This window comes from Crocodylus siamensis, chromosome 1 (assembly GCF_052110815.1).
Source record: "Crocodylus siamensis isolate JL-2025a chromosome 1, ASM5211081v1, whole genome shotgun sequence".
NCBI lineage: Eukaryota > Metazoa > Chordata > Crocodylia > Crocodylidae > Crocodylus > Crocodylus siamensis.
The window spans coordinates 123933204-123952839 of record NC_143395.1 but is presented as its reverse complement, the minus strand read 5'-3'; the positions used below and the strand labels follow the sequence as shown (position 1 = coordinate 123952839).

The 19636-nt window shown below is 40.2% G+C and overlaps 1 protein-coding gene across 16 annotated transcripts in view; it reads right to left on the bottom strand.

Annotated features, from left to right (window-relative positions):
• Nucleotides 1-19636, bottom strand: part of ARID1B (AT-rich interaction domain 1B) — a 446992-nt gene that overhangs the window by 78685 nt on the left and 348671 nt on the right. For 8 of the 16 annotated variants that reach the window (XM_090041894.1, XM_090041757.1, XM_090041776.1 and 5 more), the window contains 3 exons: nt 17438-17617; nt 7312-7639; nt 4025-4153 (listed from right to left, as the gene is read on the bottom strand). In XM_090041894.1, coding sequence (XP_089898020.1) covers nt 4025-4153; nt 7312-7639; nt 17438-17617 — 637 coding nt within the window. The remainder of the gene's footprint in view (nt 1-4024; nt 4154-7311; nt 7640-17437; nt 17618-19636) is intronic. The other 8 variants (XM_090041785.1, XM_090041821.1, XM_090041855.1 and 5 more) reach the window with 1 other exon arrangement.

Genomic DNA, 19636 nt, shown 5'->3' with positions numbered 1-19636 from the left:
GCATCTATAGATGGTCCTTTACCACATTCTGTCCATCAATTATGGACAGAATATGTGCTATCTCTTCATTAAAGAAAATAAATGTGTCTGTTTTTATCCTACATATACTGGCACCAGCACTGCTACTGCAACATGCTACACACATTTTCATTGTTAACTCTAAAAGGGTCCATACAGCCTGCCAGGCAAACTGTGGATGAGCCAAGGAGTCTAAAAGCTTAACAGCCTTGACTCTATTATTAAATACTTTTTCCAATAGCCTGTGCTGAAAATTCACCCTGGGGCCCAAGAGCCAAGCTAGGCTTCATTCCTTCTTCTGCACTAACAACATTAAAAATCCTGTAACCTAGGTTAATCACTCTGTTACCCCAGAGTGTGGGGCCAGGGTCTAGGGCACAGCTGTAATCTGCTTTCTATATACCCATTTGCAGAACTGGAACCCCTTGCAGGGACGTACAAGCAGTGGATCATGGCTTTGCCCCAGCCCTGTGCTGTCACCAGCCCCTGATCCCAGCCCTCGCCCTACCCATTCCATTCTGGAAAGCTGTTTCCCGCCCACCCGCAGCCCCATCTGAGTAGGAAATAGAGCCACTTAGGGCATTTTAGTGAGTTGTGTGCAGGGAGCAGGAGAGCAGGGTACTGACCTGGTCTGCAACAGCTCACCAGAACTCCCTATGTGGCCCTTGGGTCCAAATAATCGCCCGCTCCTGAGCTAGGTGCGTGGCTAAAATTAGATGCTAACCTAGAAGGAAACAGGTTTTGGCCTGTAGCCTAGGGCCTGTTTTGAATGAGGCACAACTTTCTTATTACATGGCATTTTCCAGCTAATAACTACTAAATACAAGAGACTGTGGCTCAGCCTCCAAAGGATGGATGCAGAAAGCACTGGATAATGCCTGACTTACGGGGTGGTGGTTAGAGCAGCCTATTAGGAAGCCAAAGACATATAGGTTCAAATTCTCATGGACAAGTGGGGGTGGGCTGAGAACCCAGGTCTTGAATTTTCTAAGCAAGTGCCCTAACCACTTTGCTAAAGGAAAGAAGGCCCCCCTGCCATTTTTCTAGGACATATGCTCAGATATATGCATAGAAGCATGTAGCTGTATATATGCCTGGCCAGTGTGTAGCCCAGCACATGCTCAGTCTACAATTACGGGTTTACACCACTAATACGGGTTTACACCACTAAAGCACAAAGTGAGGGCAAAAAAGGAACAGGTAGACAGCTTGAAAGCTGAAATTTTGATACACAAAGGGAAAGAAAATGTCATCTTTAGACACCCAGTAGATTGAACAGAAGTTGGCTCTAGGGAGCTGTATAAACAACGCTTTTAAAATGGCCAGGTTATAAATGGCCACGCTGGTTCTCACATCCTCAATTCAGTTGACAATGCAGTGACAGGTATGATTGTTCCTCATGTGAGCACCTGAGCTCACTTTCAATTAGCTAGTTCAAATACTGAGAGTAGTGTAGCTGTGGCACCATGGGTTGCAAAGCTGGGTAATACTAGGGCAACTAGTTTGTGCTGAACTCCATTCTCCTATGGCACCACTGCCAGAAGTACCAGAGCTTGCTAGTTTAAAGCTAATTCAGCTACATCTACCCAAATCTTTAGTCACAACTTACTTTGCCATATTTATATACCAACAAAATGCTACTCAGAAGCAACAGAAACTCTGAAAGTGCTTTTGACAAGTGTCTACTTCCAAAGGCCTCAGCTAATTTTAGATGCCAAGTGTTAGACAGTTGGGGCTTGATTCTCTGGAGTAAAAAGTGATGGACCACCACAACAGCAATACTCAATGGCAGTTCTGGGTGTTCAGAACTTGTGAGAATTTGACCCAAAAACCTCAAATTGGGCACCCAAAAATTGAAGAACTTAAAATTGAGAGATACTTGAAGTTTTAAGCTGAAATTTATGTGCTGCCTTTTGTGCCGAAAGCGTAAAGCAAGGACCAAAAACAGCCAGGTAGATGGCTTGAAAGCTGCCATTTAGACACACAAATGGAAATAGAATTTCTTCTTCAGACACTATGTTGACAGTAAAGGAGTTGGCTCTGGGTGTCTTTTTTTAAATTTTTTTATTGTGAGCTCCTTGTATCCATCCATAGCAAATGCAGAGATCTGTGCACACAGAAACAGTCTACTTATCTATAATATAAGGACTCCTGAAATTGTAATTTGATGGAGAATTAATTCTTGTCGAGCACTCTATTCCTCAAAGGCCCCTACTACTCTCTAAGTCTCCAACAATGGAAACATAATTTGGGAACTGATGTAAAAATGGAAGTCTTTCTATTGACTTCAGTGGGCAATTAATTAGGCTAGTACGGTAAGAGTTATGAGATCAACTTAAAACCAAACTCAGATATAAAATAAAAGACACCTCTTTACAAACTCTCCACACTTCCACCCTGAAGGTAGCAGAAACAGTTGTATGTAACAGTAAAGAGTTATTTTGCAGTGTTTGCTGTACATAAGAACATAAGAAGCACCATACTGGGTTAGACCAATGCTTCATCTAGCCTGGTATCCTGTCTCTAACAGTGGCAATAATGGATGCTTTACAGGGAGACCACTAAACCAGGTATATCTAGTGATCTATCCCCCTGTTCATTACCCTCCCTGGCATTTACCATCATTACTTTAGAGATGCCACAGGAAACATCTCTGACTGTCCTGTAAGTTATGTAGGCCACGCAGAAACATTCTTGGCAAAATGGATTCCTGAAATCATGGCTACTGGTGCTTCACAAAGGGACTGGAGAGAGCTTGCCTTCTTTTAGCTCTGACATACCAATTTTCATTCAGGAAATATGAGGTTATATGCATAAGATGGACTAACATATGTGATTTAACCTTACAGGAAACATAATTATTCTGTAGGCTATAGGAAACAATACAAGGACAACACAGGGCAGGTTAAATCAAATGCTAATGTAAACTGTGTAAAAGCACACCTAACCCATTCCCTCTCTCTTCCCTCCCTCCCCTTTTAACCTTTCTTTATCTTTTTTTAATTAAAAGGGTGGTATTCTGTGCTACAGAAGATACCTAGATATAACGGACTGAGTCTCAGATCTTGATCAGCCAGCTCTTGTTAGCTAACATTGATTTTCTGCCCCAGTGGAAGTGATTTTACTCTGATGCATGCTATTTAAATTCATTTTACACAGCTGCTTAATGTGGCTTGGCAAGAAACAGGCAAACCAGCTTTCTATGTCTAAATGGCACTCCTGAGTTGGTAAAGGACAGATCCTGGGGATTAGCAGCTGAAGATAAATGTTTCTTCCCCCATTGATATTTCGCTACTGATTCAAGGAGCTGACCTTGAAGGGACCACAGCCAATTTACACATAAGGACTGCCATGTAACTATAATTGGGACCTGCTCATTTTGTTTCCTTTTAACTCTTTATACAGAAATACCTTTTAAAGGAATAAAGAGCCAATATGTAACACTCCTCAGCACGGGGGACCGAGAGAAATCTTTCAAACATACTCCTTCAACTATGATGAAGTTAGACCTTTTGTAAGAGCCATTAATAAATTCTGTCATCACTTTTGCAATAAGTCACCTGTCAAAAAAAGGGATGGTGCTAGTAATGTCAACAACAGCAACAACAGCAGCAACACAGTCATGAAAACAACATTGCACAGCACTGTTCCTAGACATAAATGACAACAGCGATGTGGAGGAGGGGGGGAAACGATGCCTGGAGTGGGAGAGATTTCATTCTTTTTGAGTGATGAAGTTCTTCATTTCCCTCTCAGGCATGAAGGAAACAGAGCCATGCCAAAAGCCATGCAGGGCGTACGTGAGTGAGTGACATGCAAATTTTCATCATATTGTCATGGTGGAGTTAGTAAAAACAAAAATAAAAATCAAAGCCCCCTCATGATGCAGATATGTATAATTCTTTCACTTGATTTTGTATTCCTTCAGCAGCCAGATGGCATGTTCATAAACATTAAAAAAAATTGCCAAGGTCCCACAGCAAATCCAGTTTACATTGCTACCTACCCGTACTGATCAGGCTGGTGCATCATGGGAGCCTGAGCGTTGCCATAGTTGGGGTGCTGTGAAGAAAACATGGAGCGTCCGCCAGCCCCAGACTGGCTGGGATAAGCAGGCGACCTAATGTATGGTGGCCTAAAGCAGAACAAAAGAACAGCTTCTTTGGATTTGCTCTGTATCACAAGTAGGAATCACTCTGCCAACTATATTCCTTCCATATAAAAGTATGGAGGGTTTGTGGAACAGCCAAAAGCCATAACGCTTATTCCCATACAATGAATAAAATTGAAGAGAGGGAGGCTATGTTTTAAACTCTTCGGCATAAGAAAGGATGGATAGATTTCACCTGATTTGTACTCCTTTTGCAATATTTGCAAGAAAGTCCAGATGATCCCATGCTCCTTTTACAGGTATTGGATCACTAGCATGGGAAGTATGTGATGAAAAGGCTTTGAAATGGTGCATTTTGACCAGGCAAAATTAAAAACTGAAAGCAAGTCTTACAAAACTGACTTGGGAGGAAGGCATGTGGTAGTAGCGGGAAATCTATTAACTTGGTTCTTAATCTAACACCAGGCACTATTGCCAGAGTCTAAAGTGAATCACAACCATATATTTTTCTTTTATTACAATCAATTATTTTCCTTTTAATTAAGAGCAAACATACTTATGCTAATATAAATAAAATGCTCCTGCAGTTGCAGCACTGGCCCATTCATTCTTCCCTGTCCAACCTACTAGACTATACCAAAAAGCAGACTGAAAGAACCAGATTTTTGTAAGTCTTAGGCTAAAAACAGACAACGAGCTTGATTTGGATTTGAGCACTTTATTTGGCAGCAAACCCCAGACCTTATAGAAGGACAAGCACACATTGTCTCACACTAAGTACCTGTGAATTGTCCAAATTAATATTTTGCCTGGAAACAATCATGGCCAATTCAAATAGATTGCCATTTAACCCTCCTGTGTAAACCACTGTGCCCTGGACCAACACTGGATTAAACTAGGTGCCTGTTTTTAGCCTGACTAAAGATGCCCCTTAAAACAATCAAATCAAGCAGAACTGCTGGTTCATAGACTTCCACAGGAGCCTAATCTGTTTAATTAAAAGGGAGTGTGTTTTATTTTACTACAAGGGAAGATAAAGAGACTCAATATATTATTTTAAAGAAGTTTTCCTAACACTTAGCACCAGCTGCATTTCAAACCCACAAAACAAGAAAAATATATAAAGAACCAGTTTAGTTTCCTATTTCTTTCTGATATCCATTTTCAAATTATTGCACCTCACAACTACCAAAAACTAAAAATAGGCCATATACATTAGTGTTATTTTATAAATACATATGCATACATATATGTATATCTAAGGATGTGTATGTGTGCGCACGCATGTATATAGAAATATGCTTAATATACAAATGCATATAAACTTGCATACATATGACAATGGAACCAGCTTGTAATAACCCTCAGGTATAAATGAAACTCCTTTTCTAGTGAAACAGTAAAAGTACCAGTAACTGTTTCAATCCAGTGAAACATGGGATTTTCTTCTATTAAAAATGTTCTGAGAAAAAACATGTTTGCTGCAGACACTGAAGCTAGGTACAGACATTCAAAAAGCCTGAGGCGGGACTGATCTAAGTTACACGGTTTCCTATAAGTGGTATAGTTTAGATTGGCAGTGAACAGAACACACATTCACCCTTTGGTGTGTGTGTGGGGGGGGTGTGGCAAATTTTAGACTGGGGCCATTATTTTTAAGCCAGTCTGTATGTGCCAAACTTCAGTTCTGTTACAGGTATAGACTGGTTTCTGATCACTTACACTGGTAAAACGTAATGTCTGTACCTGGCCTTAGGCACCTTAAGATTACTTAAGAGTTCAACTACTGCTTTGCCACAACCAAATGAACACAGGACAGCACGTAGCTGCACTGCTCTCAGGAGTACAGGAAACAGGCCTGTGACTAAGGGCACTTATACACGACAGATCTCTGCCCTGACGTGTGCTAATTAGATTGAGTCTGCTGGAGTGTACTAATGAGCCCGCTTCAGCAGCCTCTGTAACACGTTTTCAATGTTCTCACGTTTCAAAATGGTGGCAGGAGTGCTCTATCTAAAGCTCAAATGAGCTTTAGTTAAAGCACCCCCAATGCCATTTTTAAGTGCAGGATGCTGAATACATGTGATGTTGTGGGTGCTTTAATTAGAGGACCTTTCAGAGCTGCTCTAATTAAAGTCCCCCCCCGGCTCTACCTTGGAGCATGCGTATAGACACCCTAAGAATTTATGGCTATATGGAACAATGCAGTCCTACCTGAGCTAGCTTTGAACTGTAGTGAGTTTATGTGCTGAAGGCAGTATACCCAGAGTAATAAGGTACTCTGCTTAGGATTATTAGCCTGAGCAGAGTTGCACCAATGTGGCTATAATGCTTCCGATACCTCAGGTTAGCTTGTTCAGAGACACCTTGAGTTTCTCTACATGGCACTGCTCTGTGGTTAGACTTGGCAAAGACTGCTTCTCCTTCTTTGCCAGCTTAGCTGTGCTGGCATTTGTGTTGGGGAAAAGCCAAAGGCTTTACAGTCCTACAGCCTGCCTTCCCACCTACATAGGAAATGGGAACTTTGGGAAATTGAACACTCTCCTTGTGCAGCTAACATGGGCAGTAAATACAGGAACACATTACTGCAGAACACATTCTAGCCCACGGGCAGGCAATTATTTCAGGTAGAGGGCCGCCTACTGAGTTTTGGCAAGCCATTGAGGGCTGTATGACAGGCAGCCAGGGGCAGATAAATATTAACTTTCTAAACTTTTTAGGGGCCCTGCAGGCTGGATAGAATGGCTTGGCAGGCCACATCTGGCCAGTGGGTCACATTTTGCCCACCCCTGTTCTAGCCCAATAGCAGCTACAGAAGAGGGCTTTATTGGATATATAAACAATCTCAATTTTATATTGCAAGGGCTTGGGTTTGGCTCTTGGTGTCACTATAACCTTGGGAGCTTTCCCAAAAGCCCACAGACTTAGAAACCGTATTGGAAACGGCCAATCATCTCCATTGTCATATTTGTTCTTTGCAAGGACAGTTTACAAAAATATAATAGTACTACATGCTCCCCTAACATTTAAGCCATTTGTTCTTTCACATCCTCCCTTGTCCCAGAAGGGTTAAGGCATATTAATATGTAAATATACATGCACATCACTGTTATAGTTAGAGCTTCTGGATTAATACAAAGTATCTTTCCATTTATTTAAAATCCTTTCACCTAGATGCATACCTGCTCTGAGCGGAGTTTGCAGCAGCCTGCATCACTGCAGCAGCTGCCTCCTGTGCCTTACGGTTCACAGTTGGCATTGGTGGGCCCATGCCCGGACCTCCCTGCTGAGACATGCCAGGAGAATTGGGGGTCATACTGCTCATGTTTCCAGGAAATGGTCTGCTCTGCATCCCAGCTGATGGCATCCGTCCCAGGGGCATGGTTCCACAAGGCTGGCTTGGCCCCTGTCCATGCATCTGACTATTGGCATTTATACCCATGCCAGGTCCTGGGCCACTGTAACTCGTGTTGGGCACCCCACTGTATGTTGGTGGTCTGGAATAATTTCCTGAATAAAAAAACAAGCACAGAGAAAAATGTAAATTTTTGATTCAGCATTGCCACTTCAGAAGTTGCCTGCTGGAAAATCCTTTGTATAGTTAAATAAACTGAGTATCACAGGACACATGTAAGAATTTCTAATAATTCTTAGCACATTACTTCCCATATTTGTCAGCCAAAAATTATTTAGGATAGTGAGAATATAGAAGTGGACATCCTCCCAAGCGTTAACATGTGTTGTCCAGAAATGTGTCATTCACCAAAGAGACACCTGGCATAAAATAAGTTCATGATATACATTCATTTCTAGTTCAGCTTCTTTCTTTTCTTTTGTCATTTCACAATCTGAGTTCTCATCCTCCTGTAATTCTACCACAGGGGTCTTTACATTAGAGTCCTGCTACTAAACATTCTGCTCTGGCCATTCTGTTCATTTATAACAGATAAATGTACCAGTGCTGACCCCTTCCAAGGTCTTTAGGAAACTTTCCACTCCCCTTCTCTCTTTGATGCCAGGCAGAACTCAGTGTCCTACCAAGTTCTTCACTGTACTTATCAGCTATTCAGCGTTTCAAATGTTCACTCTTTCTCCACTCTAGATGTCCATTATCTAGCTGCTGTCCTTAAACAATTGTGCTGTTTATGATGCAGAGTACTGTTTGAGATTCTGTGGACTATGGGCACTTATACACATACATTTGTCTGCTCCAACATGGAGATCTGGCGTGTTGGAGCAGATTCGATTAACTGAGTCTGCTCTGCATGTGAGCTGGTGCACCCGGTGCTTCATCGCATGCATTTCGTATAAATGGTGAAATGCTCATCAGTGCTGAGAAAATGGTGAACGTACACTTTTGAACTAAAACACCTTTGATACATTTTAGTTCAAAAATACAATGCCACTATTTTCTCAGTGCTGATGTGCATTTTGCTATTTATACAAATGTATGTGTTGCAGCGCTGGGTACTTTTAAAAGCACCTGGCACTGCAGTGCAAGCATGTGTACAAATGCCCCATATGCCTGTATGTGATTTCTGAGGCATAAAACACTGGAAGATTTATAGCTGTCCACTAAAAATACATACCTAGGACACATGTTAAAATGCAGCAGGTACCCTACAGAACTGGAGTATGGCTCTCAAACACATAATTATGCCCAAACATTAATACGTCTCTCTATTTTTACCTGAAGTCTTTCACGGCTGCATGAAGTAGAAAAAGACTTAGTATTTAATATAACATTTTACGTATGCCAATTTTTATTTTTTTTTTAAATTTTTTATTTTTTTACAAACATTAATGAATCTTCAACGTTATCGAAGCCAACGCACTTTCCTCTTTATATTTAGACACAAATTATTCTGGAACACCTTCTTCATTCTAAGTTGGTATGTTTACAATTTGGCAGCATCAAGAAGCAGCTTTTTACTTAAAGGGTATATCTATGGTAGGAAACAAATACACTTATTACAACAGTAGTCAGCAACAGCACAAAGTTGTGCAGGTAAAAAGGACTTAAGTGTTTAAGAGCCCAGTCTGCGGTCCAAATTACACTCTGGCTACTGCTGATGTGGCTGTATCTTTTGTAGCAGCTCTGGTAATTTGACTACTAATTTTCCTATTGTACTTAAGGCCTAAGAGGAAATGATAGTACACTATTCAGTTTATCTACATAAAAATAATAATAATAATAATGAAAAGACCATGAGAGAAGAAAAGATGAACTTGATAGAAAAGCATTTTAAAGGAATAGCCCACATTTCACTGACTCGTTCATCAGCTTTGCAATATCTTTTCCATCACCCCCAAGTGACTCGAGATACAGCTCAATTCCTCCCTAAGGGATAACTCAAAGTAGAATGCCCTGACTTTTCCCCAGTATTCCCATGCTTATTTAAAGGATACAATCCAGTGAAGTCTTCCTCTGAAATCAGGAACAAAGATGTTCCCTTACCCACCCTGCTACCCAACAGGGAAATGGAATACAATACTTCCCCCACCCTACTCCTGTTTATATTAAAAAAGAAACTTATTCAGTCATTGTGTGAATGCACGTGCAATTAATTTATACAATCATGCTGTTTCACTCTATCTTGTTCACCCCACCTGCTCACACTGCCACTCATAAGCGACTCATTTGGTAACAAGCTTTCGACAGTGAAAACATATGTGACTTATGCTTTCCAAGGAAATTAAATAACACTTTACTCTTGTTTTAGAAACCAAGTATTTATGTGTGGTTGTTTCATAGAAGGATCCCCACAATACAGCTGAGCAAGTATGACAATCTCCAGATGTAGCTGTATTCTGCATTCAGTGTCCCATTACTTTTTTTCATCCTTCAGTCATAGACACTGTCAACTGACATTTCTGTTCAGCGAGCAATCACTCTTGAAGATAACCTTGGTGATTGTTGCCTCTTTCAGCCATGTTTCTCCAGTCAAAATCAGGTGGCCACCAAGGGAAGAGCTTGTTAGAATTTTCCATTTTCTTGCTTAACATTAAGCTAGTAACACAGCACTCAGCTACTACTCCAGTTTTCAGACTTCCTGGTATCAACAAGACTTATGCAATAGGGTGGAGCAAAGCCACACAAACACAATGTATAGCATACAAATGCATATTGCAGGCACACTGCACATAAAATACTTTCCAACCAAGAGCAAGTTCAGCCCTTGTATTATAATACACAGGACTCCCACAAAGGCAATGGGAACAACTGTTGCTTCAGCTTATACCCAGGTTGAATCTTGCCCCAAATTTGTATCTTTCTTATTTCTCTTCCTCTCGCTCTTTCATCAACTAGATTCAACACAGCAGCATTCAACAGCAGACGGGAGGACCAAGCATCATGGTTCTATTTTGACACTATATTATATCACGGAGAGAACATTTCTACTTCTCTCTTTTTATGGCTTCTGCAACTAAAAATCGCACAGAAAAACAGAGGAATCTTCTCCATAAACAAATGTGGCTCAGTTAAAATAGTTTCTAATCCTTCATCTCCAGGGCAAGTGTACAGGGCAATGATATCTTTTCAAAAAGGAAAACACGTTTCAATGTTTGTTCCACTGTTTGTTTGTTTTTTTTGTTTATTTTGCTAAGCATTTCCCCAGTCCTACAAGTACTGGCTATTCTTACACCTTTCCCAGACCACAAAAAAGGCAAAAATAAAAGCCAAGCAAAATATAAGAGAAAAGCCAGGGATGAGGAGTGCAATCTTATTTCCATGTTTCTCTAATAGATTAGTAATTTGTTGGCAGTGGCTTTGACAGAAAACAGATGGATGCAGCATTAAACACAATGAATGCAGCAGATGCTGGGCCAGCCCACATCAGCTGGACGTGTCAGGCAGCCAAGTCCAAGAGCCCACCCTTTTCAAGTGGGTACAAGCCTGGCACAGTAGCTCTGGAGTACTAGTGAGCAATTCCTCCCCTCTGTATCCAGTGGATTTTAGATTCCAGCTCAAATTAATAATTTTAGATTCAAGCAAATTAATAATGAACCCAGAGATGTGGCATCTCAGACACAGAAGAGAAAGGAACTGAAGTTACCAGGAAAATGATAATTAGAAGTGGAAAAAGGGGAAGAAAAGTAATAAAAAATGCCACCCCCCCTGCCCCTCAAGCCATCCCTATCCAATCCAAACAAGCCCTAGTGAACACAATAATGACCTGCCAAATGCAGAGAAGTTTAAACTTCTGTCTACTTTTCCCAGGTTTTACTGTGTGTGAACTGCAGCTGCAGAATCATGGTCAGTGTTTTGACACCCCTCCATTTCTAGGCAACTCCAGAGGAGGGGAGAATAAACTAAATATAAAAACCACTCCTGGTTTTAGGAGGCTAAATTAGATTTGGGAGGCTTTCTTTTGTATTGTTTTAAGTTTAAAGGGTAGGGACTCAAAAGCATCAGTATTCAGCCTACCTCAGATCACTTGATTTTACCACCAGTTTCAATGACAGAAGGATTAAGGTGACACTGTGGGTTTTGAGAAAATCCCACCCTCAATCATTCTCCAATGAGTTTTCATTTCTTCTAGTTCTCATATGGTCCATATGACCACACTATGTGAATGTAGCCTCGTCTCTCACTGTACTTCTGGAAAGCAATCTGTCCTTTATTTTTACCATTTATTTATACTGTATTACAGGAGCATGCAGCAGCGAATAATGGACCAGAACATCATCATCTCATTATGAGCGGTGCTGTATGAACAAAGAACGAAAAGAACAGTCCCCATCATAAACAGTTTGCATTTTGACTGTGCTTCTCTCTGTTTCTGGGGAGAGAAATTCTGTGAATTTATGTTAGGTATTAACTGTCTCTCTGTAACACTATGGGCGCATCTACATGTTCATTAATGCTCTGTAATTACAGTGGATTAATTTTAGTACCTGTAATAACAGGCACTAACTTAATGTGCCATAATTGGCACTACCATGCATTATGGCAGATGAACGCTTTTTTGTGATGTTAATGTGCAGTAGACTAAATCAACTGTCCATTAGCATGGTTTTTGCCAGCCGTGCTAATACGCAGTAGAATTAGTCTTCTGCACAGTAAGCATCTTGTGTAGACATGCCCTGTGTAAAGCAAAAGTGCACTGTGAATTTGGAGCAAAAGGTGGCGAGGTTTGTGGTGGTTTTTATTTCTGTGGGAATTTTTTCCAGCCGTAGTCTGGCCCTGATAGAATTCTTTCTTCTTAGCAAACAGGCTTTGCCATTACTCTGAACAAAAGCACAATAAATGCGCATGAAGAAAAAGTGAAATGGACTATAAACAGATCAGACCATAAGCAAGAGGCTAATTCCTACAAGCCTGAGCTTACTGGAGTAGTTTTCACTTGTATGAGCAGTTCTATTGGGAAAATAAAGGACTAATCTCTTGAGTAAGGGTTTGTAGAGGTGGACTGACAGATAGGCAACGTTTAAATGGAAGCCAATTTAGCCAAGGATTTGACATATATTTAACTTCAAGTACATAAGTGGACCAGTTTTGTTAAATGGGACTGCTCATGTGCTAAAAACGAAGCCTTATGGCTTAAGTGTTCTGCTGGATGAACAAAACAGTGAAATTCAAATCTGAGTCTAAGGAATTCTTCTAATGTTAATAATTTAAGATCTAACAGGTAGCACAATGATTGTTAAAATACAGTGTTTATCTTCAAAATTAAAGATAACTAATGTAGCATTATTACATGCTTCTCATCACAGGCATATCCATGTGTACTATAAAAGGTTTTTTTGATTGCTCCACTTTTTATTTCAAATGTGTTTTAAAGCTGTAAAGCAGATGTCAGCAACCTACAGCTCACAGCTCACTGGATCCTGCAAATGGACATGGGCCTTGGTGGGTGTTTGGCAGCAGGGGGCTTCAACTACACAAGTTCGCCTTGTGTTGCAATGGAGAAGAGTACTAGCCAATGGAAAAGGCTGCCTAGTGCTGTTATAAAGTTCCCCCTTTCCAATCTAATTTTCTATTGTTTGTGTGCTCTGTATAGATACGGACATTTCGTATCTCAAAGAAATATTTAATAAAGTCATCATAAAAGGGGAAGTTTTGACTTGACAAGCCAAAGGGGACTTGCACTGATCTCTGCATCAGTTTCATCATGTATGTATTGATTGTCAGAAGGGAAATGTTAAGAGCACCAAGGACACATGATGCTCATTAACACAAAGGAGAACTATCTACTAGAAGCTAAAATATAAACAAACATTTAAATTAAGAAAATAACTGGAGAGGGGATAAGCCACATTCTGCTTAGTAATTCGGAACACTGAATACTATTATTGACATTCATGTCGATGTTTCATCAATGGTCAAATCTGCATGGGGAAAACTTATACAGCTCAGAACCTGAAGGCCACTATTTTTATTATCACCAGTCCCAGGGATCACCAAGAGCTGGCTGAAGAGCAAACCTTACATCCATCATGCTCTTCACTAGGCCCTTTTCAAACTGCTTGTTAATGACAATGATGTTCATTCCCCCCGGTCCTTCAAGTTCACATTTTAATAACCATTTCTTCCTGACCACAGCCTATAAAATCATTACATAGGTACTTTAATCTACAAAGAGATGAGAAAAAGTGCTGAACTCAAGCGAAAAAGAAAGTAATATTCGGCATGTTACTTAAATGCATTGATTTAGTATAAAAACCTTCCCATTCAATCAGCTTGGCTAACTAATGTTTTACTGCACTGACACTTGCTATTCCCAAGGATGCAGAATCTCTACAGTAGCAATATGGCTTACAATCGTGATGGTACATAATAAATTCACTGGACTTTTTACCAGTCAAGATAGCTGCTCACTGTTCAAATATAAGTAAGCATTCCAGCAGTATTTTACAGCAACAAAAATGCTTTCCAGATAAAAGGGATGCACCAGTTAATTGGACTTAAGTCATTTATCTGTGAACCTCCCTGGGAAGCATTACCATATTTACCAGAAACCAAGATGACTTAAGATTTAAGATGACTCCCTGTCAATGTAATACTTACATTCTGTACATGGAAAATATCCAGTTTGTTATAACTTTTTAATGTATAGCATAAACTCCCTCTCCCCTCAACCACTGCAGCAACAAAAGCAGCAACAGGGGGGCAAGTGGCAGAGGGGCAGGTAGCCTGCCCTCCCCTTAGGTCCCTAACTCCACTCACTTTTCTCTTGCCCCTACCCCCCTGGTTACATGCTCCTTCCTCCCCACCACCACTTCCCCTGCAGTGGTTCGGGCTCTGGCCCTGTAGCCACAGCAGCTGCCCTGCTCCTGTATAGTCTCCCGATGCTCCCATCCCTGCACCTCACAATCTCCACAAGCTACCTTGAACCAGCCTAGCCAGGCAGCAGCAGCTCCAGTGCTGGCCTTGTTACTCAAATCTAAGATGAAGATCCCCCCCAATCCCTAGGGTTAAATGAGGGAAAAGACCGTCCTGGATTCAAGCAAATATAGTAATATTCCCATTTTACAGTTAAGGAAACTGAAACAAAGGAATTCACTGATTTGCCCAAGCTGAAAGGAGGAGCCTGAGACAGAGCCAGAATTAGAATTCATGGGTCTGTGGCTCTGACTCTTGTGCTCAGACCAGTAGAACAACTGTATCACAGGGATAAAAGAGAAAGGGATTTGGGACAGGACAGAAAGAGCCAGCAAAATAAAGGGAGAGGGATTAATTCTGACAGAACTCAGAATACTAAAATTGCCATTCCTGTTAGAACTCATTTCCAGTTGCATGCTCCTGAGTTCTCTATAGAATTTCTGGAAATCAAAATACAGACCTCTCTCACTGAAACAGTTATTACAGGTTGTAAGCAAGCAAGCAAGAGCCAGAACTTGCTGAAATGGACAACTTTCTTGATCTAATTCAAAATGAAATATTGTCCAAATATATTCAAGTGGCTTAACTGGAAATTCATTAAGCCCCTAAGCAGCTGCATACTTTATAAAGGTTATCCATTAAAGACAAAACAACTGCGTAGTTCAAGGTTGTGTGCATTAAATGTCCAGGGGCAGAAATTGTTTTTTCTGTTTTTTTGTTGGTTTTTTTTTAATCCTTCTACAATTCTCTCAAACAGGCAAAATAAAGGAGCTGTTTTTTGTTCTTAATCTGAAGGGTTAGTTAAAATTCACAAACCATATACATCAGAGCTCAATACTACATTCCCACAGTAACTATGGAATTATTAGGCTCACTGGAAGACTTTAACCCTCACAGTCACTATATAATTTCAAACTAGTCCTGGGGCTCCACTTACCAAAGGAGGTCTGGTTTTGGAGCCTGTTTTGTAATATTTAGTCTCTGGTTTGGCAGAACTTAAGTGCATCCTAGAGATAGCAATCATGGCTTCCAAGAAAATGAGCACAGTGACCCCACAGATTCATATGATTTGTGAGTATTTCTGATGACACTTTTTTGGAGTGACAGTGGTATAAATCTTACAAGCACCTCCTAGGGCCAGAAAGCCCATCCAGTGAAGACAGCTATTTACTTAGACTTAATACATACAGAATAATTAGTAATAACAACTTCATCAACAAGCCAGTGTAGTATAGTGCAGTATTCAAATACTGTGATTTCTTGGCTGGAAGCAAAATAACGAGGCAGGGCAGAACAGGATGCCCAGAGTTGAGAAGGACAAACCCTTGAGCCAGCTTATAAACAAGGCAAATTCCTGCTCTTATAAAATGTACCAAGACATCTTTATTTTCCATTCAAAGAAGACAGAAGAATAGCAAAGGAAGAAAAGTAGGAGGTATGGGCATAATTAAGACCATGCCAATATACTGTAGGTGATGACAAAAAGCAGTTAAAGAAACATGAAATATATGAAACTAAACAGTTTGGTGGGTTTCAGTGATTTACTAATGAACTTATTGAAACACTACACCTATACTTGAAATATGAAGGTGAAATTCGGCTGTTCCAAATTGTGAAACTATGCAATTATTCAAATTGTAAACTCCAAAACTAAAGGGATACACACCCAAACACACCTAACCAATGAACATGTTTGCATGAACTACTGTGAAGTGAAATGACTGTTTCACACAACACAGCAAACATGTAACATTTGTAATTTATCTCAGACAGTGGTTCCCAGACCCATTGGACTCGGCATTCCTCAGAAAATATCAGCTCTTAGGTTTCACTCATTTCTTAACTACAGAAACATAACAGAGCAATTCTGTTGTAAAGAACTCAGAAAGGTAACAACAGGTCTGAATGTTTTTGACACTACGGATTCCTATTTGAAATCTCCTGGTTTATCTAATAGTGCTAACATAATGTGGCATCCTCTTGCACCTTTGAAAAGATCTCCTGGCACTTTGGTTGAGAACCCCTGGTCTGAGGCAATGATTCTTAATGAGGGTGCTGGGGCCCCCAGGGCTGCCATGAGATCCTTTGAAGGGCGTCGCAAGGTGTAAAGGGATAAGCAGATAAGCACAGGCTTAGTCCTTGCCTTGTCATTCCCTACACCCACTGCCTGGCCTTGGGTAAATCATGTGATAAATACATTAACTTTGGAAATGGGGTGCTACTCAAAATACAAAAGTGACAAAGAGGTGCCTTGAGTCTATTGAGGGGTGCCTTGAGTCTAAAAATGTTAAGAACAACTGGTCTAATGTTATGTCTACACTACAACTTTACTGTGCTGTGCTCTGTATGGTCTGGCTTCTGGACAGAAAGCAAGGCAGCCACATCCATATCCATATCGTGCCAGTGGCAGACTAATTATTGCTGAGTGACCACGATAGTTAGTTCATTCTTGATGCCATGTTGGGGAGGTTACAATGTTCCAATTCAGGAGGCAGCTTGTATAGAACAGCTGTGAGTGTGGAGGGTGTTGCTGCTTAATATGGTAAATCTGTGACTTAAATTCAAAATAAGAACATGAGGCCATTTCTCCTCTCTTTAGGAAACAGACTTCAGCAGATCGTAAAACCTACGAAGTGTCAAGTACTTTACCTTTGGCAAGTCTTGTATCATTTTCTTTTTATATAGATGCTCAGCTAGTCAATGAATCAGATGAGGCAAAATTAGAAAAGGAGTCAATGTACACTTTACCCCCAAACTGCTCACTCAGATATATAAATTCCCTGCCTCCTACTTGGCGTCTATGGAATAAGGTAACTCAAATGACATAAGCTAATGAATTTTATTCCCAGCAACAGTATGAAGTTCCATGATGTAAGCTAACAAAATCTGTAAATCATTTCAAAACAAAGAGTACAGTTCACCTCAAATAATGCATTTTTATCATACAGATCAACAGCAACTTTGATTGTTGGTTATTTTACCTTGTGGTCCATACTGGCTCATTTGAGGCCCATACGTTCCACTTGAATTACTCTGCTGAAAGCTACCAATTCCAGGATGCATTTGGCCTCCAGGTGAAGGGTGCGGCGACATGGATGGTCCAGTTTGCTGAGGTCCATACTGGGACATTTGTGGGTTCCTTTGCATACTTGCTATAAAACCTAGAAAGAGATGAATATCCAAACGTAAATGTAAATACAGAACATTCACCTTATACTTCTTAAAACCTTTACATTTGTTTACTTTTTTCTTTTTTCATTTGAGGGATTGCTTCCTTACGGAAAAAACTTCGTTAGTCATTTTCTAACAAAATATTCCCAGAAAACTGACAGCTGTAATTGTTGGCATTAGAAAACAAACAGAAACAGATATATGGGCCAAATTTTATGCTAGCATAACTCTACTGCAAGTCAGCAAAGAAACTGACTCAGTAATTGAAGTCATATAAATATAAACCTCACAAATCTGAATGTAGATTCTAAAGAAAAAGACATTTAAAAATGCTGCTGATTTAAAAATGCTTTAATTGAACTGAATGACAATTCTAAAAACTGAGGTAGTCTCCAGAAACAGAACTAATGGTCATTTGGTAATTCTTTTCACTAGTCATTCATTTTTACTAGGTGAATTGGTGGGAGCATCACTGTATTGAGCGTGTTGTCTACCAGAGTCGTCATCATCATTGGCAATCACTCACAGCCAAGGATGATGATGCTCCACGATTGCCTTATCTGTGGGTCTGAAGATGGCTGACAAGGATAATCTGAGATCGACAGGTTCTACTGAAACGCTGTACCATGTTTTCAAAAATAGTGCTACTAGAATATAGTGTTGCTGTATACAGTAATGTGCCAGTTCTGTTAATATTTCTATTACCTGTGCCACTCACTATAGCTCCAAACATCACTGAAACGAAGAGAAGAATACAGCAGCTACAAATAATGTGGGTTCGTATTGGTGCTCTGGATCCTTATTCCTACTGTTTAGAGACATCAGGTTTGTGACCTATGAACTGCATTGTTTTTTCTTTTCCTTTCAACAATGAAATGCATTAGTGAATCGCACTTGATTTATGATTCAAGTTATGGTCAAAGGACAAGTAAAATTCATTAAAAATGGAAAGCCCTGTGAAATAACAGAACTAACCCCATAAGCTATGGAGAAGATGGGAGTCCATGGGACTTTCGTTTTTAAAACATTTTTAAAAAGGAAGAAAAAATATCTTACAAATAGCTGTCCACCAAACATCTTTCACAGCTGCTAGTTTTGCAGGGCTTTTCCTGAAAGCCTTCAGCTCTTCTTTTAACTACAACTCTCAAGATGATATGCTCAGGAGACACCAACTCATTCTCCGCTTTCTTAAGAAAAGCTGATTTCTTTCCAGTCCTATTTACTTTTAAGCTTTGCCTTTATATTTGCCTGAAAAAAACCCCTCTCAACACAACATTCCACACTAGTTTGAGTTAACAGAGACACTTTTCAATACTCCTAAAGCATATGCAAAAATCACGTGTGGTGAGGGGAAAAACGGCCTGCCGCTGGGCTCGACACTGAAGCATGTGGAGTTTAAGGTAAAGTGCTGTTTTGTTTTTTTTTAACTTCTGAAAGCAGCCTATTTGAATAAAAGTTCTTATTCATTTAAAAATTTTAGGCAGTAAAAAAAAAAATGAAGATACTTAGAAAAATCCTGAGTAACCCTGTTGTTAATTTTCTCCCCTTGAGTTTTTCAGGTGCTGGTGAATGAATGCCATGTGGGATCAGCTGCTTTAACTGGAAAAGTTTACTGTAGTGGAGAAATGGCATTTTCAGAACCTACAACAAAGATAGCAACATGCTGCATTCAGTCTGCTTGATGGTGTTGCAGTCCATATGCCACATTAAGACAGCAGAAGCTTTCGTTAAACAAAAAGTGTCTCTCCTTCATGACTGTAAAAGAAAACTTTTCAAATTTGAATACAGCATAAACTGTTGCCATGCTGCCTTCTCAGACTTCATAAGAGCTGAAACAACAGCTCTGAAAAGGTGTCTCTCATTTCCTCCCTCCATTAATTTCATTGTGGGATGAACATAAAAGCCTAGACACTTAACTTGACACTGTTAATTATCCCACTGCTTATTTTAGCGGTGGAATACAGGAAGGGTAAAAATGAGGTACACAGGTGAGAAAAGGAGAACAGGAA